This window comes from Pelophylax lessonae (assembly GCF_965119305.1).
Source record: "Pelophylax lessonae genome assembly, chromosome: 3".
Lineage (NCBI taxonomy): Eukaryota > Metazoa > Chordata > Amphibia > Anura > Ranidae > Pelophylax > Pelophylax lessonae.
The window spans coordinates 409,927,006-409,951,118 of record NC_138770.1 but is presented as its reverse complement, the minus strand read 5'-3'; the positions used below and the strand labels follow the sequence as shown (position 1 = coordinate 409,951,118).

The following is a 24,113-nucleotide window of genomic DNA, read 5'->3' as shown; positions in this document are numbered from 1 at the left end:
TTAATCATCACCTCAAAATAAATACAAAACTCTTTAGTTGCATTTAGGCTCTATCTGCCAAAGGTTATGCAGAGAAGATGAAAAATAATATATTTGATGGCAACTTTGTTTAAAAATAGTTATGAGTTCAAATTAAGTTTCCACCTAGAAAGGTTATTGTTGAAAGTTTTTTTTTTTTTCTCCAAAAATTGCCCAGTAAGGTGCTGATCTGGAAATGGTGAATCCTGGTGAACTAGTCCTTTTATGGAGCCAGACATTTAGTCACATACAGTCCATGTGAGATTTTAGCATGACGTTGAGTGAGTTATCTGAAGCAGGCCAGCCTTTTGAAGCAGATGGCATGCCCTCTGTGGAAAGCATTGACTGAAGATTGGGGTTGCTGTTGTCTAGCTCATCCAGCTTCTCTGTGTTATCTTCCCAGTTTATATGGAATCTTGTCACTCTAGGGTTTGATGCCAATATGTTTCTTTGCAGCTATAATAAAATGGAAAGAATATCAGAAAAGATGTAACCACTAGCTTATTTCTCTTATTTTGGTACATGTAATAACTACATATATACACATTTTATTATGCAGGCTTTAACACCAATGCTCGTATATGCTCACTAGCAACTTAAAAACCTCTGGAAACTGTGTTAAATAAATGGCAGGCAAGGCATAAAAGACCAATCACCAGTATTGCCTGTGGTCTCCCTGCTGTTGATCTTTTCCTCATTACGGGCTTATCATGCCTTGTGCTGCACTATGTATGGAGATGGGTATCTTCATACTGGCAAGGCTTTAGTTCCTCATGTCAGATCCTTCAGCAAGGACAACAGTGAGAATCACAGTAGTGACATAGCCAAATGGCTTACTTGGATAAGGGCAGGGATTCAGAGCAAATCTGATTCCTATGTTTCACTTCTTTTCTGTCAGTGGAGAAATTCTCTGCAGTTATATCTGGACTGGAGGGTCCCCTCTCACCCGGAGAATGTGTTTTCACCACCACAAGATTTGCTCACCAATTTTCAGATTCAAAATACTTTATTAAGTATTGTACCCCATAGAGGAAAAAATATACAAAAAATAGTGCTCTCCAGCTGTTTACTTGGCTATTTCCTATTTAAATAGGACATTCTCTCTGGTAGTAGCAGCTCTCCAGCCTCCTGTGGGAGTTTGCCAGGCCCTTTAAGTTTTGGGAATAGTGGGTGTCCTGTTCCAGAGAATCTGACCCAGAAGACTTTCCAAGAGCCCTGAGCTTCTCAGTGGATGCCTTGGAAGATTCCTTGGGGCTGCTTTTTACAGGTTGGCACCTTTTCTGTCCACATAAGAAGGATCCTGTGGCTCAAGTGTTGGTCAGTGGAAATTCTCTGCAAAATGCAAATTGAGAAGCTGCCCTTTGATGGCAAATGCTTATTCAGGCCATCCTTGGACGCCTATCAACAAAAGGTTATTGTGGGGAAAAGCATGCACTTTCCCATTAAGAAGAATGTGAAGGCGACCTTCTAAAGGTCAGAAACTGAAACTGGTGAGAGTCCAAGAAGGGTGCCTCTCGCAAGCAACCATTCTCAGGCTCCAAACCAAAGTCCACATCCCAGTTTAGTGAGAAGTGCTGGACCCCCAAGTTCTCCAGTTCCAGGGGCAAATCATCCTCCCAGTGAAGGCCCACTAGCGCTGGACCTTTGCAGCCATTTGGATTTAGGAGGTTGCAGATGTCTGGGTCTGCAGCGTGGTGTCCAGAGGCTACAAGCTGAAGTTTCGCTGATTTTCCCATCCACACTTTGTGCTTAAAGGTTTCTTTGGATCCACAAAAAAGATGCAGATTTGGGGCTGCTTGTCAAACTCTGCACCCAGAGTCAAAAATGGCACAGCAGCAAAGCATTGGGGGATGTGAACAGTCCTGTCTGGCTGTTATTTTATAGTTTGGGTAGGCGGCCAGGGGGGGGATAAAACTGCAGCTCAGGGGCCTGTTTTTGCCAGCCCTGACCATCCACCTGTACGAGACCTAATTCATGAACCGTTGTACCTGTTTATTTCTAGAGCGCCAGTGTTTTCAATATATTTTTTTGTACTTGCGGACATTCCCAGGTCCAAAATTTAACATGAAAAAGAATTCGGGTCTGCCCTCTACAACAGTCCCAGTTTCTCAGTAGTTCTCGAAGGAAAAGGCTGGAATTTGTACAGTGTGCAATTCAAAGGACATCAGCAAAGTGGGGTTTTTTTAATTTAATTCATTAAAGGACACCGCTCCTTAGTATTCTTAACCAGCGAGTTATATTGCCCCCTACAGGAGTAGGACACTAGGCAGAAGAAGAACTTGACTACGCCTATAGGCAGTCCCAGGAGGTATACCCCCCCCCCCCCTCTGCTATAGGTACTTAGTTTTTTTTCTGCCTAGTCAGGAGTGGGAAGCCCCTCCCATAGTGCTGACTCCTGGGTCCCTTTTCCCTGGACACCACATGTGAAGCAAAATTTATCCTGGTGCTGCCGTTGCCTGTTTGATGGGGTCCTCTGTCTCTCTGCTGCAGGATCATGTGACGGTCTGTTGCTGGCGACCTGGTGGTGTTACTAGCGCAGTGGGGGTGGCCCCTAGCGGTGTTTCACCCTTTTTGTGGGAGTCCCACTATTTATTAATGGAGTCTTTGGACCACGTTTTCCCACCTGACCACCTCTGAGAGGCTGCAGGGCCCCCAGGGTTCCAACCATTGTTGCACCAACAGCGGTCCTGGAGTCTTTTGTGTCCTGGGTCGAGGTGGCTTTTGGTCAATGGGCTAGCAAAAAGCGCCCCTGCCTCATCTGTCTCCTCAGATCCTGAATCTGATCTTTGCTGGTTTCCGACCCCCGTGGACCTCCTTGGTGCAAGACAAATGGGTCCACAAAGTGATACGGTCCAGCTACAAGATGGAGTTTTCGTTCTTACCCTCTGCAAAGGTTCTTTCTTTCCAATGTGCGCCTGTCGCCGGACCGCTTGAGAGGTCTCTTTGGGGTGGTGCAAGACCTTCTGCTTCAGCTTGATTGTCCCAGTTCTGGCCTCAGAATGGTTTCAGGATTTTTATTCAAACCGGTTTATGGTCCAAAAGAAAGAGGGCAAGGTGCATCCGATTCTTGATCTCAAGGCCCTAAACTGCTTTGTGCAAGTACAGAAGTTCAACATGGAGTCCATTCACATTGTATTGGCATCCTTACATCAGGGGGATTTTCTTGCCTCTCCCGACATCAAGGTTGTTTACTTGCACATTCCAATCTGTGTCCGTCACCAGCACTTCCTCTGCTTTGCTGGAGAAGAAGAGCATTATGAGTTTGTAGCATTACCATTTGGTCTTGCCTCCACCTCTCGGGTCTTCACAAGTGTTGGCTCCAGTTCTGGCATTGTTGTATCGGCAGTGTATTGCAATACTGGGTTACCTAGATGAGTGGTCATCAACCCTGGCCTACAGGGCCCACTAACAGGCCAGGTTTGCAAGATAACTGAAATACATCCCAGGTGATATCATTTGCTGCTCAGTGATTGCAGTACTCTAGTCTGCATCTCCCCAAGGTAATACTTAAAATCTGGCCTCTTAGTGGGCCCTGAGGACCAGATTTGAGGACCACTGACCTAGATGACCTCCTCTTGAGGGTGGAGTCCTCTGCGGTTCTAATGGACGTCACTATGCAGACCCTGAGGGAGTTTGGCTGGCTTCTGAATTACCAGAAGTCTGCTCTGATTCCATCCAGAAAATTGTATTATCTGGGTCTGACTCTGGACTCTCCTGGAGTGTGTTCCTTCCTCTGGACAAATGCCAAAAGTTGCATGCTGCGATTTATCTCCTGCTGTCCAGCAGATGGTTATCCCTCTGGACTTGCATGCGGGTGCTGGGCCTCATGGTATCTACCGTCGACGCAGTTCTGTTTGCACAGTTCCATACGAGGTCCCTGCAAAGGGAGATCTTGGTCAAATGGGAAAAGTGTCCAAAGTCTCTGGACAATCAAATCCGGCTGAGCCGTGAAACCAACAGGTCTCTGGTCTGGTGGGTTCGCTCTCCGGCTCTTGGACAGGGAAAATCCTTTCTCCCCTTGTATTGGACAGTGGTCACCACTGATGCCAGTCTGTCTGGGTAGGGAGGTGTCCTGGGTCGGAGCTCAGCTCAGGGTGTTTGGACGTTGGAGGAGTCCAGATTACCGATTTTTAAATGTCCTGGAACACCGAACGATCAGGATGACTGGAGGGATCATCTTCAGGGGTTTTCAGTGTGGATTTAGTCAGACAACACCACAGCAGTGGCTTATATCACTCACCAGGGTCGAACAAGAAGTGTGTTGGCAGCTCTGGAGGTAGCCAGCGTTCTACGGTGGGCAGAATGCTTCCTTCCGGCCCTTTTCGCTGTACACATTCCAGGAGTGGATAATTGGCAGGTTGACTATCTCAGTCGGCAGGTGTTGGACCAAGGGGAGTGGTCCTGACACCAGACGCGTTTCATCAGATAGGTCTCCGGCGGGGCATCCCCCGGGTCGGATCTGTTGGCGTCCCGGCTCAAAAGAAAAGTTCTGAGGTTTGTAGCACGGTCACTGAATCCTCTGACAGATGCCACGGAGGCGCTGGTGACCCCATGGGGCCAGTATCGTCTGAGCTACACTTTTCCTCTCAAGCTTCTGCCAAGGCTCTTGCGCAGGATTGAGGCAGAAGGGATTCCGGTCATTCAAGTGGCCCAGGACTGGCCTCGGTACGCCAACCTGGTGCGACTGTTCGCCGACGTCCCTTTGAGACTGCCTCTCAGGGAGGATTTGTCGTCTAAAGGACCAATCTTTCATCCTGCTTTACGTTCCCTGGCTTTGACGGCTTGGCTGTTAAAAGCCAGGTGCTGAAGAAGGATAGAGGTTTGCCTGGGTCGGTGATTCCGACACTGCTGAAAGCTAGGAAGTCTAGGAAGATTTACCATCGTACATGGAAAGCGTACATTTCGTGGTGAGTCGCTTGGTATTCACCCCTCGCTCTTTCTCGGTGGCTTGTTTTGTGAGCTCCTGTTACCTGGTTGGCTAATCTTTAGCCTTAGGAATTTATTTGCTGTTCCTACCCCTCATGTTTGACATTGCTTTGGGACGTCCCACTGGTCAAGAATCCTAAGAAGCTGTGCCCGTCAATGAACCAAAGAAAAAATTGGCTTTTTGACTTACTGTAAAATTAATTTCTCTGTGTTTTAAACAGAGTACCTATAGCAGAGAGGGGGAATATACCTCCTGGGACTGCCCATAGGTGTAGTAAAGTTATTTTTCTCCCTAGTGTCCTACTCCTGTAGGGGGAAGTATAACCCACTGGTCAAGAATCCTAAGGAACTGTGTCTGTCAATGAACACAGAGAAATGGATTTTCCGGTAAGTCAAAAATCCAATTTTTATACAGCCAAGCATTTTTTTGCATTCTATATATTCACCTGTTATTATGAATGACACATGTGCTGCGAGCTGTCATATTTCTAAAATTATATATTACAGTACAATGCAGCCGTGAACACTCAATGAATGGCGACAGCCCCATTATTGTTTTTCTCATGTGTTTTTATCTTCACTGCAATTTTTCTCTTGTACATTTTATCATTGCCCGTATAGCAGTTTTCTGTACTGCAGATTCGAAGTGGCTAAACTTTACACACTGGTGCCAAACTGAAACACTCTTAGCCTTTTTCCAAGTTGGTACCATGTGACTTGCAGTGGTAGAACAAGCCGGCAGTTCTTACCTTGGAAAAGTCTGGTTTCACTGGTGGGTTTTCTCGCAGTTCTGTTTCAGTGTATTCATTATTAACATAATAACCCACTCTAATGAATTCCTGACTTCTGTATGTACATGTAATTAAAACTACTGTGACACCAACAGCATCTGCATCAGGAATAAGTCCAGGGTTGGGAGCATCTGCCTGGAAGTGAAAAGATGCAACAATTATGTTTTGGAGAAAGAAAAACGGCAATAATATAGCAGAAGCAAAAAAGAAAAAATATGCTTGTATGTTTTTATTCTTCTATCCCAAGTCGTGATGTGGACATTTTAAAATTGTAGCAAAGAAATATTAATAGCATAGCAGGTAGGATGCTGCCCGTGGTTGGGAATAGCTCATTGACTGGAATATGACAGTTGGTGGCTGCAATTAAGATGCCTACAGTCTTTGAGTTACATAGCATATGATCAACATAAATCCAACTTTTATATAAGTGACAACGTACAGGAGCTCCTTCCAGTCAAGAGTAGTGTAAGGAGAAAATGCGATTATGAGGATCTCTGCTTTAAACTGCAGTCTACGGATTTCTACTTATTTTTTTTTTTTTGAATCAAGAATTATGCTAATACTTGTGCTTTTAGTCATATGACAGAACATTTACATCTGTACCGGCTGATGTCTTTCCCATTCAGAAAATATACAGATTGTAGTTTAAGATGCTTCCAGTAGGTAACCACTGCCCCTGGGAGCATGAATGACCTTGTATACTGTATCCGATGCTCAGGAGTAAAAAAAAAACATACTTTGATATAACAATCATTACATACTGTAGTTTGTAATGTGTAATTCTAGGGGGGATAGGTGTAAACCCATTTGTCACATTTTTATTGTTTCTGTGTTTCCATTGGAGATTCCTCCCTCTATTTGTACTGATGACCACTGTTTGAGAGAAAGTGAGGGTAAATCCAAAATTTTAGAGTTTGTCCCCAAAACAAGAGGCGAGGGGGACATTTTCCAGCCGATATGCCTCTTCTGGGGTCCAGGAGAATTTTGGAAGAGGTTTCCTTCTAACTCCTTGAAGAGTTTCTGGGGAATTTTTCCCTTAACTGCCTGTCCCAATGGTACACTCTAATCCAACTCAAAACTACAATATACTATAGGTTTAGCTATATGTATACTTTAGGTTTTTCAAACTATATAACTACAGAATGCTATGAACTCCTGCTGAATATGTGTGTGTTTTATTTGCTTAATCTGTTTATCAAGGCTTCAGAACATACAGATCAAAGACAGTATTTGTATACAAGAAAAGGTAAGAAAATGTAAAAGTTTAGTAATACAGCACATATCAATAATTCCAAATAGCACATTAGAATCATGAGGATATTCAAGATCATACATGTAAGAAACCACAAAGTATTATCCAATATGTGGTAGCCCAGCATTGCATCAAAAAACAAGTATAAATGAGGGGAGATCCCCTCAAAAAAAATCTCCTGAGTAGTGGGCATAATGCAGCAGACGTGTGTGGTTTTATTAAAAAAAAAAAAAAAAATTGTCTATAATATGTTAACCCAATAGCTTGCTATAATAGGGTTAAAGGAGTTTCATGCTTCCTTTATGCGCTTTCATTTTATAACGGCAGCATATTATCAATGCAAAACCATACAGTGCCTTGAAAAATTATTCATATCCTTTATAATTTTTAACATTTAGTCACGTTACAACCAAAAACGTAAATGTATTTTATTGGGATTTTATGTGATAGACCAACACAAAGTGGCACATAATTGTGAATGGGAAGAAAAATGATAAATAGTTTTCAAAATTTGAAAAGTGTGGCGTGCATTTGTAGTCGGCCCCCCTGAGTCAATAGTTTGTAGAACCACCTTTCACTGCAATTACAGCTGCAAGTCTTTTTGGGTATGTCTCTACCAGCTTTGCACATCTAGAGTGCAAAATTTTTGCCCATTTTAACTGGCAAAATAGCTCAAGCTCTGCCAGATTAGTTGGGGAGCGCCTGTGAACAGCAATTTTCATGTTTTGCCACAGATTCTCAAATTGATTTAGGTCTGGACTTTGACTGGGACATTCTAACACATGAATATGCTTTGACCTAAACCATTCCATTGTAGCTCTGGCTGTAGGTTTAGGGTCGTTGTCCTGCTGGAAGGCAAACCTCCACCCCAGTCTCAAGTCTTTTGCAGACTAGAACAGGTTTTCTTCTAAGATTGCCCTGTATTTGGCTCAATCCATCTTTCCATCAACTCTGACCAGCTTTCCTGTCCCTGCTGAAGAAAAGCATCCCTACAACATAATGCTGCCACCACCATGTTTCACGGTGGGGATGGTTTATTCTGGGTGATGTGTGGTGTTAGTTTTCCACCACTCATAGCATTTTGCTTTTAGGCCAAAAAGTGCAATTTTGGTCTCATCTGAATAGAGCAAGCACCTTCTTCCACATGTTTGATGTGTCCCCCACATGGCTTCTTGCAAACGTGACCTCTTGGCTTTCTTTCAACAATGGCTTTCCACTTGGCACTCTTCTAAAAAAGGACAGATTTGTGGAGTGCACGCCTAATAGTTGTCCTGTGGACAGATTCTCCTACCTGAGCTATGGATCTCTACAGCTCCTCCAAAGTAACTATGGGCACACTTCCACATGTTTGCTGTGCCCCCCCCCCATGGATTCTCCCACCTAAACTGTGGATCGCTGCAGCTCTCCTTTCTCGGCCTGTAAGTTTAGGTGGGCGGTCATGTTTTGGTAAGTTTGCAGTTGTGCCATACTCTTTCCATTTTCGGATGATGGATTGAAAAGTGCTCCATGAGATGTTCAAAGCTTAGGATATTTTTTATAAGGCCCCTTTCACACTTGGAGTCTGTGAGTGGACTCTGTTTTTCTCAGCGGGGGATCGATCCGCCGATCCCCCGCTGAACAGGCGGATGGCAGCTCTGTCTCCACGCTGTGTGCGGAGACAGAGCTGTCTGTTCCCCGCTCTTCTCTATGGGGGAATCGGATGAGAACGGACCGCCGATCCGATAGACGGATGGAAAATAGGGTTTCCACCCGTCCGGATTTGACCGACAGGATCGGATCAGATGTCAGCAGACATGTCTCCGCTGACATCCGATGCCCCATAGAGATGCATGGGGCATCCGTTCAGATCCGCCTGAAAAACTGACAGGCGGATCTGAACGGTCCGCAAGTGTGAAAGGGGCCTAACCTAACCCCGCTTTAAACTTTTCCACAATGTTATCCCTGACCTGTCTGGTGTGTTCCTTGGCCTTCATGATGCGGTTTGCTCACTAAGGATATTTAACAAACCACTGAGGGCTTCACAGAACAGCTGTATTTATACTGAAATTTAATTATACACAGGTGGATTCTATTTACTAATTAGATGACTTCTGAAAGCAATTGGTTCCACTAGATTTTTAGTTAGGGGTATCAGAGTAAAGGGGGCTGAATACAAATGCACGCCACACTAGTCAGATATTTGTAAAAAAATTGAAAACCATTTATTATTTTCCTTCCACTTAACAATTATGTGCCAGTCTGTGTTTGATCTATTACACAAAATCCCAATAAAATCCTTTACGCTTTTGGTTGTAACATGACAAGATGTGGAAAATTTCAAGGTGTAGGAATACTTTTTCATGGCACTGTAGTTATTTTTGACAATCCAATATGACCTTACTTAAAAAAAAAAAAAATCTACTTTCATGTTGGAAGCACTGCCTGTCTGCTGGCCATCTCTATCCACATCTTCCTAAATTCCCTGCATGCTTTGCCACATCTCCTCTGTGGTTTACTTTAAATTTTCTAAAGACTATATATCCCATGGCATTGCTGCTTGCAAGCAGTGATTCCTGTCCTGACTCTAGCTTTGGAAACTCCTTATCTCTTCCGTAGTTCAGGCAGGCTCTGTGAAATGTGTGAGGCAGCAGTGCCAACTCATATGGCATAGTCAACAGAATTCAAGGGAGTAAATGTGTGGGGAAGTTCACTAAGCAAGTTTTACAAATTTCAAGATCATTCCGAATAATAGGAGTAGGCTATAAATAATTGGGGTACAAAGGATTTTACATTTGATAATAGATTCACTTTGAATAGGAACGGTACTCTCTGTCAACACTGACTATTTTTCATCCTTATGCTGCTGCCATTAGTAAACAGATAGAAAATTATATTGTTTTCTTTGTTACTTCCTGGTTTCCAGGCCTAGACAAATGATGTCATACATTCCAGGAATCTTAAAGAGAGGTTCTCCCACCTAAACCAACCCTCCTGCCTGAACTAAGGGCAGACGGATTTCATGAAGTACATCTGCCCTTACTCTAGATAGCCACAGGCAATTTTTCAAAGTGATTTTCTCTTAGGTCCTCAGACAGTCGCCGCCCCTCATAAAGTCTTCACCAATGGGGTATTGACTTCCGCTCCGCAGGAGTTGCTAGGCATAAGACTTGTTAGAAACAAAAGCTTTTAGCATAGACACACCCATGGGGGATGTCCCACTGGTCAATACCCCCCTGCAGTAAGCCATCCCAACTCAGTTTGTCTCTGCCTAGCGTTAGGAGTAGATAGGCTTCCCTGTGCTGGGGCTACAGTCTCAGCCTTCTAATCTTTTCTTATGATTTTTATTTGCAAAATGTCAGTTTTTCTTTGCTTTGCTAGCTGTTTATTTTGTCAGTTTTTGTTTTAATCGGTACTTCGGATGAAGATGGCTTTTGCGGAGCTGGGAATCGGACTGACCGCCCTGGCTCTACAGGGCAGAGGGTCAGAGGGATCCCCAGCCCGCCATTGAGCGTTCGGCTATGGTTTGCCCTGGCGCTATGAACGACCCATCCCTGTTCACAGCAGGGATGCAGCCTGTGAGGTGGCTACCTCACTGGACGCATATGCGGTTGCATGCTGCAGTGTCCTGCGTTTTGGCTGACGGCATTCCCTGTCATCTGAGGACAGAGGCTTTCCGTTTAATAGAGGCACCCCACGCTATCCGGTACAGGTAAGTACTTTTCTGTGTGGGGCCTCTGTCTGGGGTGGCAGTCCTGTGTGTCCCCTCATGTCTGTGCGTTTGTGGGGCTCCCTGATGCGATCCCTGGGGGGGTCTTTTTTTTGTGCACTGCTGGCGCTGTGTGGGTTTTGAGGGCCCCTCTCCTGTGTCACTTTCAGTGTTTGGGAGGCGCAGACTGTGTGTGCGGCGGCCGCTGCGGCTGAAAACCGCGCGGTCCGCCATTTTGGATGTGGGCAGCATGTCTGGCTTCATTATGGGCTTTGCAACAGCTTGCTGTGTAGTGTTTTGGTGCCATCCGGCGCCATCTTGTGTGTGGCATAATGATCGTTCCGCGCACATGTCGGCGGCCATCTTCCCGAAGCCTTCCATTGCTTTCTATGGCCAGCCATTTTCCCTTAGCCTTGCAGCATATAGTTCAGCCTCTGGTGACCTCACTTCCTTTTCCTCTGGAGCAGCGATCGGTGTGGTAACACTCTGTGGGGCTCTGCAGACTGTCTCTTCCATATCTCTCTGTTTTATCCTTCCTGGCTCAGTTTTGTCCCTTTTTGGGGGGTCTGTGTACACAGTGTACTTAGCGGCGGGCTGGGCAATCCGCAGCGATTTTAAAGGGCTAGTACCATTTGTCATTTTTTGCAATGAATTCTCAGGACAGCAAATTCCCCCCAGCCTTGGTGGGGGACCCCAGTTCTGCTGAACCCCCCGTTATACCTAATTTGGCCGCTGTAGTGGCGACTTTAGTGTCAAAAATGGAGGTGCTGATGGCTGAACGAGCTGCTAGGAAAAGGCCTAGACTATTTTTCTCCTCTGATTCAGGTGGTGATGTGGCTGCTGTGGCTGGCGTGCCCTTCTCAGGGTCTCGCTCATCCCTGGACCCACTGGGGTCTGAGGGGGAGGCGGAGGTGGTAGATGATTCTCCTCCGGGGTCGCCTGAAGAACGCGCAGCTATGGATGCGTTGATTTCTTCTGTAAAAAACGCTAAATTTGGAGGATGAGCCCACTGCTCCGGGCATTGTGTCCTCTTTTGGTACACATAGGACCCGCAAGTCGGCGCAGGTTTTTCCCTGCCCCGCTGAGTTTCATCACACTGTGAATGAACAATGGCGCAGTTTGAAACATCCTTTTACAGTGCCTACTAGGTTTAAACTGCTTTACCCTTTTGCGCCTTCTACAGATTCACGCTGGTGTGTTGCTCCCCAGGTGGATCACACGGTGGCCATGTTAAACAAGGCTACTTTGGTTCCCGCTAAGGATACCCCAGTGTTCCGGGATCCTACGGACAGGAGGTTGGAGTCTCCTGCCCGCCATGCCTACATGCATGGTGGCGGGTTCCATGCTCAAACCTATTTTCGCTTCTGTCATGGTGGCTCAGGCGGCGGCGGATTGGACTAAAGTGCTTAGACACAATTTAGTGTCTGATTCTGCCCCACCTGCTACACTGGCCATGGTGGACCAAATTCATCAGGGGGTCATGTATTTGTGCGATGCGGTCTTGAATGAGGCCCCTTTGGCTGCACGCCTGTCAAGTGTCGCGGTACTTAACCGTTGACTGATCTGGCTGAAGAGCTGGTCGGCTGACCAGACGTCACGGAAAACTGTGGCTGATTTTCCCTATGCAGGGTCTCGCCTTTTTGGCGAGGCTTGAGATACCTTGGTGAAAGGAGTCACTGGGGGCAAAAGCACTCTGCTGCCCCAGAATCCAAAGAACAAGCCGTTTCGCGGCAGGCGGAGTCCCGCCTTTAGACCCAATCAGGGGTCCTTTCATACCTTTAAGCCACAAAACAAGGGCAAACCTTTCAAGGGCCAAGGTGGCCAGAAGAAGCCCTGGGCGGGCAAGCAAAAGTCCGGCCATGCCGGTGCGGCGGCTCAGTCCGCCTCTGCCTGAAGGGACGCCCTCACCCGTTTCAGGGGTGGGGGGACGTCTGCACGATTTCCTCCAACCTTGGCTGCTCCGAATTTCGGACAGGTGGGTTCAGGAAATCATTCGATCGGGATACAAGATCGAATTCCTTTCCCGGCCGGCGGACAGATTCTTTCCCTCAAATCTTCATTTGACCCCAGGGCGCCTACAGGACCTGCATCAAGCGGTGCAGGACCTCCTTGCCCAGGGGGTGATTGTCTCGGTGCCTCATCAGGACAGGTTCTACTCGAATCTGTTCACTGTGCCCAGGAAGGAGGGCAAGGTGCGTCCTATCCTGGACCTAAAAGCTCTGAACCGCTTTGTGCGCGTTCGAAAGTTCCGTATGGAATCCCTCCGCTCGGTGGTGGCCTCCCTGAGTCCAGGGGAATTCCTGGCCTCTATAGACCTGAAGGATGCGTACCTGCACATCCCCATTTTCGAGGGTCATCAGAGGTACCTCCGGTTCGCCATAGCGGAGGACCACTATCAGTTCGTAGTGCTACCTTTCGGTCTCGCTTCGGCTCCAAGGGTCTTTACCAAAGTGCTGACGCCTGTTCTGGGTCTGCTGAGGACACAGGGCATTGCGGTCTTGGGATAGCTGGACGATCTCCTGTTAAGATCGAGTGCCAGTCAGCTTGCTCCGCGATCTGTCCTCTACGGTACAGACACTCCAGGAGTTCGGATGGACCATCAACGTACAGAAGTCGACCTTGTCTCCTTCGGTTCGTCTTCCCTATCTGGGAATGGTTCTGGACTCTGCTCAAGCGAAGGTGTTTCTACCGGAGGACAAGCTCCGGATCCTTCAGGGCGAGATCAGGTCCCTCAGGGACAGCCAATCCTCGTCACTCAGGACCTGCATGTGGTCCCTGGGGCTGATGGTATCAGCCTTCGAGGCGATACCCTTTGCTCAGTTTCACACACAGTCTCTTCAAGCGGAGATCCTGGTCAGGTGGGACAGACTACCTCAGTCCTTGGATCTGAGTGTCTCATTGAGTCACCGTACCAGAATGGACCTTCTGTGGTGGCTTCAGTCCCCGGCTGTGTCGGAAGGAAAATCCTTCGGTCCGTTACTGTGGACAGTGATTACCACGGATGCCAGCCTGTCGGGCTGGGGTGGCGTCCTGGGAAACCTGTCTGCCCAGGGCACTTGGTCGGAGGAGGAATCCTCCCTTCCAATCAACATCTTGGAATTGAGAGCGATCAAACTGTGTCTCTTCCAGTGGTAGGATCGACTTCGGGGCCGTCCTGTACGGGTATAGACGGACAATGCTACCGCGGTGGCCTACATAAACCACCAAGGGGGCACCAGGAGTGCCCGGGCGGCCCGGGAGGTGACCGACATTCTGTCTTGGGCCGAGACTCATGTCCCGGTGATTTCGGCAGTTCACATTCCGGGTGTGGAGAATTGGCAGGCCGATTTATCTGAGCCGCCAGACCCTGGATCAGGGGGAATGGTCCCTACACCCGGAGGTCTTCCAAATGCTGTGCGCGAAGTCGGGATCCCCAGACGTGGATCTGTCGCATCTCGGCTAAACCACAAGGTGGAAAGGTTCGTGGCCAGAACACGCGATCCTCGGGCGGATGCCTCGGATGCGCTGGTGGCCCCTTGGCATCAGTATCGACTGATGTATGCCTTTCCTCCAATTCAGTTGTTGTCCAGGTTCGTTCGCAGGTTGGCGTCGGAAACAGACGTTGGTGATTCTGGTGGCGCCGGTCTGGCCACGCCGGTCCTGGTACACGGACATCGTTCACCTGGCCGTCAAGCCTCCATGGCGGCTTCCAATGCGGGAAGATCTTCTGTCTCAGGGACCGATCTTCCATCCTGCTTTACAGTCGCTGGCTTTAACGGCATGGCTGTTGAAAGCCAGGTCCTGAGAGACAGGGGTCTCTCCTCAGAGGTCATTCCTACTTTAATAAAAGCTAGAAAAGCCTCGTCTGGTAAGATTTATTACTATACATGGAAAGCTTATTTTGCCTGGTGTGAGTCCAGGGGCTTTTCTCCTCGCTCATACTCGGTGACGAGAGTGTTGGCTTTCCTCCAGTCTGGTGTGGACCAGCACCTGGCACTGGCCACGATAAAGGGCCAGGTGTCTCCACTGGCTGTTCTTTTTCAGTGCCCTGTGGCGTCTCATTCCTTAATTCGCACTTTCATTCAAGGTGTGCGACATTTGGCCCCTCCCCGGAGGGAGCCATTACCTCCATGGGACTTGAGCTTGGTCCTGTCCGTGTTGCAGCGTTCTCCCTTAGACAGCAGAGGCAACGATATCTCCCGGATGTTTTCAAAGAAAGTTGCCTTTTTAGTGGCAATCACTTCGGCTTGCAGGGTGTCGGAGTTGGCGGCGTTGTCTTGCCGCTCTCCTTTACCTGGTGGTTCATCGAGATAAGGTGGTCTTGCGACCTAACTCGTCATTCAGGTGGTGTCTGACTTTCACCTTAATGAGGACATTGTTTTGCCTTCGCTCTGTGCGAAGCCTAAGCATCCTAAGGAGGTTGCCTTGCATTCCTTGGATGTTGTCTGGGCGATCAAGGTTTACCTGTCGTCCACTGAATCCTTTCGGAAATCGGATTCCCTCTTTGTCCTTCCTGAGGGACCTCGGAAGGGCATGGCTGCGTCTGCGGCGACCATTGCCAAATGGATCAGACAGACGATTGTACAGGCCTATGCTTTGAAGGAAAGGGTTCCACCCTTCCCTATTAAGGCGCACTCTACCAGATCTATGAGTACGTCCTGGGCCTACCGGCATCAGGCTTCGGTGGCCCAGGTGTGCAAGGCTGCGACTTGGTCGTCGGTGCACACCTTTTCAAAATTCTATAAGATTGATGTTCTGGCATCAGCCGATGCCTCCTTTGTCCGCAAAGTTCTCAGTGCGGCAGTGCCATAGGGGTCCTTGTTTTTTTGTGGGTCCCTGGCTGTTGGGGTGTTTATCCCCTGGGTTATTTGCTTTTCTGGGTTGTCGCTCCTGTTGAGCCTTTTCTGTTGCTCAGAAGATTCTCTTACTGTGCGTGTAAGGTTCCTTTCTCTGATGTGGGTACTGCGTTGCCTTTTCTACGGTTGCGTCTCCCACCCCTCATGTCTGCACTGCTTTGGGACATCCCATTGGTGAAGACTTTGAGGGGCGGCGACTGTCGGAGGACGTAAGAGAAAACAGAATTTTTGTAAAATCTTACAGTAAAATTCCTTTCTGAGTCCTCCGACAGTCGCCGCCCCCGCCCCTCTTTTAGGGTTTTTTCTTGTACACTTACTGCTATGCTACCAAACTGAGTTGTGATGGCTTACTGCAGAGGGGGTATTGACCAGTGGGACAGCCCCCATGGGTGCGTCTATGCTAAAAGCTTTTGTTTCTAACAAGTCTTATGCCTAGCTACTCCTGCAGAGCGGAAGTCAATACCCCATTGGTGAAGAATTTGAGGGGCGGTGACTGTCGGAGGACTCAGGGAATTTTACGGTAAGATTTTAGTGGTTTTTTTTTTTTCCCTGGAGTTCTCCACCGGCTGTTGACCTCTTCGAGCAGCCGGCTTAAAAGGTATTGGTTGTGACTTTCATTGGCCAGGCTGATATGTCATTCCTGCGCATGTGCGGGAGTTCAATTGACTTCTGCATTCCTACATTGAGCTGTGCGTACGTAGCGCACTGTACAGGGGTGGACAGGAAAGTAACTTTTAATATAGAAGAGACAAGCATGGCTCTAATGTATTAAAAAAACAGTAACATTGCTGGAATTCCATGATTGCCAACTCGCACTTGCTTGTGTCCTCAACCAAACTGTCAAACCATCAAAATGGCTGGTGTCCTAAATGATCACATGTGCAGCACCATGGCAGTTGCAGATCAAACAGATTGGCTATAGAGCATAGGCGGGTTTATTTCTGCTTTAAGGCTGTCAACAGATCAGCCTCTACAAACTGGAAATTTGCAAAATTGCTGTTAACAGTCACATGATAACCTACATTGAGCAAAATTGCATACATATAGCACACTATTTCCCTGGCTCATGCAAAAACCCGGGGCCACCAGGGAGTATATTCAAATTTTGCTCAATGTATGTTATGTGACTGTTGGTACTCCTACTTTTTCATTCATTCAGAATACTTAGCCTAAGCTCCCGAAGAAGCCCAATGGCGCGAAATATGGAGAGCTCCATCCTTTCATACATCAAACCTAAACCAGGCCTGCCCAGACACTGACGGCTGCAAATTATTAGCACACTGATTTGGATATGATTGGGCCTTATTGGTGGCTGTGTTGATGTTTGTTACAATCTGGGTAGTGTGTGTTTTAGTCAAATTGTAGAAAAATGTATACTTTTTAAAGACATTCCTGTACTTTACTTTGGTGCCTATAAAGCCCATAAGAGTTCACTCACCAATTGTGCTATTAAATTTGGGATGTGGCACCAATTTTACTATGTTTGCACCCACATCCTGTGAGGATTCAAATACATTCTCAAAATTCCTAAAAACTGAGCGTGTGCAGAGCAGAATGAGACAGTGTATTACTGGATTTTAAACAATTTCAGACAATTATTTTTAATGTTTTACATAGCTATACCTGCAAAATGGGCCAGCCTGAAGTGAACTAGCAGGAATCCATTTTCTGACAAAAGCTAGCCATACATTATACAATTTTCTTGTATAATTTTCTTTAGATTAACCTTCAACTATGTAGTGCAAGGGTCTGCCTGATTGCATACAAATTGAAAGTCTTTAGGTTTGACCTTCTATTCTTTCGTTTTGGTAAATCTAAATGAAAGTTGTACAAGTAAATTGTATAATGTATGGCCAGCCTTAAGTTCCACGTTAATGAAGAACAGCGCTGATTCAGTCCTCCTACTAATTACACCCTCATGGTTGCTTCTGGGACTGTGAGATTGTAATCAGTTTAAACACAGGGATACTTGCATCACATGAGGATGTAAAGAAGTGACCAACTCCCATCTTCTAGGAACAGGACTGATTTTCCAAAATAAACTGCCAAGACCTTGGAATGTAAGGGGATCTTTTCATGCCCCTATATCTACTGCTATGAAAAAGCCTACTTATGTGATCATATACGGATTACAGGCATATCACTTTTTGACTTTTAGTTTTTGTTTACGCTTTCAATTGAAGTGCACACAGGTGAAAATGTGTGTAAATTTATTGTAGTACTTTGGTAACAATTTTGCATTTCAGCAGACAGGAATTGATGCAGTGTTGCAAAAATGCTGACTGAAATTGTGTAGGCTTGCAAGTGCATGTCATGCAGTAAGCACAAGTGTCATCCTTAAAACCCAATGTGTTTATTGGGTCCTGGTGGTTAAAGCAGAGGTAGGTATATTGTTTTGTGTATATTTTTGTTAAGTTCATGTTTTTTTTTCCTAATGAGGAGGCTTGAGCTATTAAGGGGAACCCATTCCAGTCCTCCGTGCATATCTGCCTCACCAGTGTGCAATGGACTGCTATAGCAGTCTGTCGCTTGCTGTTCTAAGCAAGGAATAAATCACCATTGCAGTAAATTATTGATGCAGAGGAGGGAAGGAAAGAGCTGGATTGGCTAAAACTAATTTAGTCATGGCTGCTGCATGCCCAAAGCCACAGTGCTCTAAAACTTTAAAATGAAACTCCAGGGAAAAAAAAAAAAATATATATATATATTTTTTTTCTTTTTGTTTATTGATGGTCACAGCTTCTAGTATTCTTAACCATTAAGTTATACTGCCCCTACAGGAGTAGGACACTAGACAGAAAAGAATTCTGGCTAAACCCATGGGCAGTCCCGGGGGGGGGGGGGGGGTGTATAGTCCCTCTCTGCTATAGGTCCTCAGTTTTTCTGCCTAGTCAGGTGTAAGGAACCTAGTTCCTTGCTGGGATCTCTGGTCCTGGTAACATTTGTTTTTTAGATGCAAACATTTTTTCCTCCTTGATTTTTTCTGTGAGATCTACAATCAACTGCCAGACTGGGCGACGGGCTGCATAATCTAGATCCAGTGGTCACCCCAGTCTAGTCAGCGAGCGTGCTCAGGCCTCAGCTCCATGGTAGGTTGGCCGCAACATAACCCCACTGGACGGGCTGGCCCTGCGAGTTAAACGTCTCTCGAGGTCGCATACGACCTGGCCTCGGCCTGAGTCACAGCATTCCTCCTGGCCGACAGCCCCCTATTTCGATGGAGGAGGATGATCTGTCTGGAGCGGTGCCCACCTGGTTCCTGGTATGGTGAGTAGCTGCCCTCCCCCTGTTCCCATGGGGGGTTTTGGGGTGGACACGGGCCCCTCCATTGGAAGGTCGGACCCCGGGTTCTCCTCCTTCCTGGCACCCCCCCATCCTACCCCTCCACTATTGCGGGGGTCTGTATGGGTGGTCTGGACACCCCCTGGGGGTTGTACCTGGTGCCTTTCCTGTGGCTAGGGATATCCCCTGGACAGCCTTGTGGTACCGTTATTTTCTTGTAGCCCATAGGCTACAATGCACGGCAGCCATTTTGCGGTGGTTTCCCATTGAAAACAGCAGCAGCCAGAACAGTGGAGCCCGAGGGCAGCGTTTTCGGCAGTGGGAGCCCCCCCCTTATCCCCTAGTGCTGACTCCTGGATATTTTTCACTTCCTGATCGCATACATGTAGTGCAGATTCTCCTGGTGATTAGCAGTGCCTGGTTCTGTGGATGGTGAGGTCCTCTTCCTCTCTGCTGAGGGTCGATTGGTGCTTGTAGCTGGTGACCGGGTGGTGCGGCCAGCGCGGTGGGGGTGTCCCTTAGTGTTTTTACACTTATTCTGTGGGTTCCCCTGGTGGCTAATGGAGTCTTTGAAGCACTTATTCTGTGGGTCCCCCTGGTGGCTAATGGAGTCTTTGGAGCACATCTCCCCACCTCATCCCCTCGCTCTATCTATCCATGCACTGGCGGTGGTCCTGGAGTCCCTTGTGTCCCGGGTGGAGGTGGCTTTTGGGCAATGGGCTAGCAAAAAGCGCCCCCCGCCTTCCCCTGTCTCCTCAGATTCTGTTTCGGCTGCCGCAAATGTGTGTCCCCCTGATGGGTCTGCCACTACGTGCCCTAAATACTCAGATAGTAAGGATGATTCCTCCACGTCTGCAAACGCACACAAAAAGGCGCTGGTGGACGCACAGATTGTATTTGTGCCTGAGCCTCCAAAAATGAGGGACAAGGGTGCAGGTTCCCTTGGCACTTACAAATCACCCAGAGCGGCAAAAGGTGTTTCTATTTTGACAGAATTGTTGCGAAAGAGGGAGGATGACCGAAGTGGCTCCAGTTTATCTGTGCTGCATCTTTGGATGCGGCTCCCCTAGTGGCTCGGCTCTCTGTTTTGGCTTTCTGCAGTGATCCTTGGCGAACATGCTGGTCTACGGAAAAAGACTTCTTTTAAAAAAAATAAATAAATAAATCCCTGGCTGTTCTTCCTTTTCAAGGAGATCGCCTGTTTGGAGTTACCCTGGATGACATCATAAGGGTCTCACTGGGGGAAGAGTAGCTTTCTTCCACAGGCTACTAAGGGCAAGGACACTCGTCGCAGATGTGGGCCCTCCTTTTCCATTCAAGCGAACTTGGTCTGAAAAGTCGAGAGCAGGCTTCTCCAGACACACAGGCAAGGCTTCTTCAGCTTTCAAGGTGTGCCCTCGCCCATATCTGGGGTGGGGGGCATCTTTGCTGGTTCCCCAGTACATGACAAGTGGGTCCACAAAGTCTTACGATCTGGATACAAGATCGGGTTTCGTGCTTACCCTCAAGAAAGGTTCTTTCCTTCCAATGTGTGACTCGCTTACAGGCCCTCTTTGGGGCAGTGCAAGATCTTTGCTTGAAGGGGTGATGGTTCCGATTGCAGGACATTTTTCAGGGGTTTTAACTCAACCTGTTTACAGTTCCCAGGAAGGAGAGCAAGATGTGTCCTATCCTGGACCTCAAGGCGCTGAACTGCTTTGTGCGGGTGCAAAAGTTCAGGATGGAGTCCATTCGCACAGTGGTGGCTTCCCTGAATCGGGGAGATTTTTTATTTTTTTTGCCTCCATAGACATCGAAGATGCCTACCTTCACATTCCAATATGCGTCGGTCACCAACGGTTCCCCCACTTTGCAGTGGGAGAGGAACATTATCAGATTGGGGTGTTACCATTTGGTCTCGCCTCTGCTCCCAGGGTCTTCACTACAGTGTTGGCCCTGGTACTGGCATTGTTACGCCAGCGGGGGATCACGGTCTTGGGCTATTTATATGATCTCCTTCTGTGAGCAGAGTCTTCTGCTGCGCTGGTGGAAAACCTGGAGATCAACATACAATCTCTGAAGCAGTTCAGCTGGATTCTGAATCTTCGGAAGTCAGCCTTGGTCCCTTCTACGAAACTATACTATCTGGGGCTGACTCTGCCTTAGCCAGAGTATTTCTTCCTCTGGACAAACTTCAGGCACTGCAGGTTGCAGTTCGTCTCTGGCTGACCAGCAGATGGTTGTCCTTGAGGACTTGTATGCAGATACTGGCCCTGATGGGCTCAACCTTTGAGGCGGTCCAGTTTGCGCAGTTCTATGCGGGGTCCCTGCAATGGGAGATTCTCAACACATGGGTTAAGAATTCGCAGCCTCTGGCCGACCAAATCCAGCTGAGACGGGGTACAAGAGAGTCCCTGATTTGGTGGCTTTGTTCTCTGGTGCTCCAGCAGGGAAAAATCCTCCTACCCTTGTACTGGACAGTGGTCACCACGGATGCCAGCCTGCCCGGGTGGGAAGGCATCCTCTGCTCAGGGGGTCTGGACCCTGGAAGAATCCAGAATACAGCTCAATGTCCTGAGTTATGTGCTATCAGGCTGTGCCTGGAACATTGGATTTATCATCTACAAAGCTGCCCAGTGCGCATTCAATCAGACAATGCCACGGCCGTGGCTTATGTCAATCTCCAAGGGGCAAAAGAAGTCTCTTGGCGGCTCTGGAGATAGCTGGCATTCTCATGTGGGCAGAATGTTTCATTCAACCCCTTCCTGTTGTTAACTTTCCCAGATTACCTCAGGAGGATTACCTCAGTCGGCAGGTGTTAGACTAGGAGGAATAGTCTCTTCATCCGGAAGTGTTTCCTCAGTTGTGTCACCGGTGGGGCATCCCCGAGGTGGATCCGTTGAGGTCTCGGCTCACGAGTAAGGTACTTAGGTTCGTGGCTCAGTCACAGGCTCCTTTGGCAGATGCCACAGAAGATGCTGGGGGTCCCGTGGGGTCAGTATCGTCTTTATGCTATCTCAAGCTTCTGCCAAGATTTCTACAGACTCAAGGCAGAAGGGATTCAGGTAATTTTAGTGGCCCCGCCGGGCCTGGTACACCGACCTGGTGCGGCTGGTTGCCGACGTTTCCTTGGAGGCTTCCTCTCAGGGATGATCTGCTTTCCCAGGGCAAATGTTCCAGCCTGTTTTACAGTCACTGGTTTTGACGGCTTGGCTGTTGAAAGCCAGGTGCTGAAAGATAAGGGGATTGTCTGCATCAGTGATTCCTACGCTATTAAAAGCTAGGAAATCTACTTCTTGGAAGATCTACTATCAAACGTGGAAGACATACATTGCATGGTATGAATCCCTTGGGGTTCCTCCTCGCTATTTTTCAGGGGCTCGGATCTTGACCTTTCTTCAACGGGGGGTTGAACAGAAGTTGGCTTTGAGTACTATCAAGGGCCAGGTAACAGCCTTGTGTTTTTTTTCTTCCAATGACCCTTGGCTTAATCTCTGGTGCGTACCTCTCTTCAGGGTGTTCGGCACTTGGTCCCTCCGGTGTGGTCTCTTTTGCTGCCTTGGGACCTCAGTTTGGTACTTTCGTTTCTCCAGAAGTCTCCTTTTTGAGAATTTTCGTAAGTTTCCCCTGCTTATGCTGTCTCAGATGGTGGCCAACGCCTCTGCCCGCAGGGTGTTGAACCTGGCGGCATTATCCTGTCGTTCACCTTATCTGGTGATTCATAGGTATAAGGTGGGGCTTCGTTCCTGTCCATTATTTCCTCCTAAGGTGGTCTCTGATTTTGATTTGAATATGGACATTGTCTTGCCTTCCCTGTGTCCTAGGCCTAAACAGACAAAGAAAATTGCCTTGCATTCCTTGGAGGTGGTCCGGACAATTAGGGTGTACCTGGCAGCTATAGAGTCTGCTTTCTCTGCGACCATTTTTAGATGGCTCAGAGAGATGGTGGATCAGGCCTATTCCATCAGGGGTCAGGTTCCTCCTTTCCCTGTTCAGGCACAATCTACTAGGGCGCTTAGTGCCTCTTGGGCCTTTCGTCATCGGGCATCAGTGACGCAGGTTTGCAAGGCGGCCACCTGGTCGGTGCACGCTTTTACAAAGTTTTATAAAGTGGATGTGTTGGCATCTGCGGATGCTTCCCTTGGCCACAAGGTTTTGCAGGCTGCGGTTAAAGGGGACCTGATCCTCTTTGAGGGTGTATTTGTTTTTTTCAGGTGGGCTCCAGTTGTTTTGGTTGAGCCCCTGTTGCCTAGTTGGCTAATGTTTGGCCTAGGGAATTTTTTGCTGTTTCCTACCCATCATGTTTAACACTGCTTTGGAATGTCCTAATGGTTAAGAATACCTGAAGCTGTGTCTCAGTCAATGAATGAACGAGGAAATGGGATTTTTGACTCGCTATAAAATCCATTTCTCTGATGGTCATTGACGGACACAGCACCCAACCCTCTGTGGAGTTATAATTCTCCTGACAAGCTTGTAACAAAACTGAGTGGCTATAGCAGAGAGAAGGAGTATACCCCCTGGGACTGCCCATGGGTGTAGCCAGAATTTTTTTTCTGCCTAGTATCCTACTCCTGTAGGGGGCAGTATAACTCAATGGTTAAGAATACTATAAGCTACGTCAGGCAATGAACATCAGAGAAATGGATTTTACGGAAAGTCAAAAATCCCATTTTTTTACATTAGAAAAGATTAACGTAGTTGCCTCCAGTGAACTAGTATCTAACATCTGGAAGGCTGCTTGGAATGATAAAATGCCCAGTTGTATTCCAGGCTTGGATCTTCTGGTGCTGCTTCGAATTCTGGTTTTATACATCTGTTACAGTGGGTCAATTGCTCAGCACCTCATTCATTTAGGATACATCTTGTAATCTGTGTCATTCCTGTCTTGCAGCACGCTAAAGATTAATGGCTTACTGCAAGACCACAGCGGAAGGGCTATGGGAGGTATGATTACAATAAAAACAAGCCATTCTGTGGTTGGACAAGGGTAGATCCTGAAGTTCATCTGGCCCTCAGTTTTAATTGAATAGAATACAATATATTTCTAAAAGAACAAGGAAGCAAGTTAACTGGTGTGAGAGCTGTAAGAGATGGGAAATTGCCGCAGTAATGCCCAGAAAATCATAGCTCACTCTGTATCTGGCACAATACAACTAAGAATTTTAGCATCACTATTAGTCCTATTGATGATGGATACCAATCAGAGGTAAATAAGCTGGCCCTCTCTAACCTCTAAAATAGTTTCTTCCTGAAGTTCCACTTTGATGGTTCTTTCAGGTCCTGGGCTTAACATTGATCCCAGCCCTTACTGCAGCTGCGGTTTCAGCAACAAACTGTGCTAG

At 47.4% G+C, this 24,113-nt stretch overlaps 2 protein-coding genes across 2 annotated transcripts in view; one reads left to right on the top strand and one right to left on the bottom strand.

Moving 5' to 3' along the window:
* The window catches only part of MCM9 (minichromosome maintenance 9 homologous recombination repair factor), a 230,669-nt gene that overhangs the window by 138,845 nt on the left and 67,711 nt on the right, over positions 1–24,113 (top strand). The gene's annotated exons all lie outside the window — the stretch shown is intronic.
* The window catches only part of ASF1A (anti-silencing function 1A histone chaperone), a 45,918-nt gene continuing 21,878 nt past the window's right edge, over positions 74–24,113 (bottom strand). The window contains exons 3-4 of the mRNA XM_082251208.1: positions 5,694–5,870; positions 74–474 (exon numbers count right to left, since the gene is read on the bottom strand). Coding sequence (XP_082107334.1) covers positions 262–474; positions 5,694–5,870 — 390 coding nt within the window. The 3' untranslated portion in view covers positions 74–261. The remainder of the gene's footprint in view (positions 475–5,693; positions 5,871–24,113) is intronic.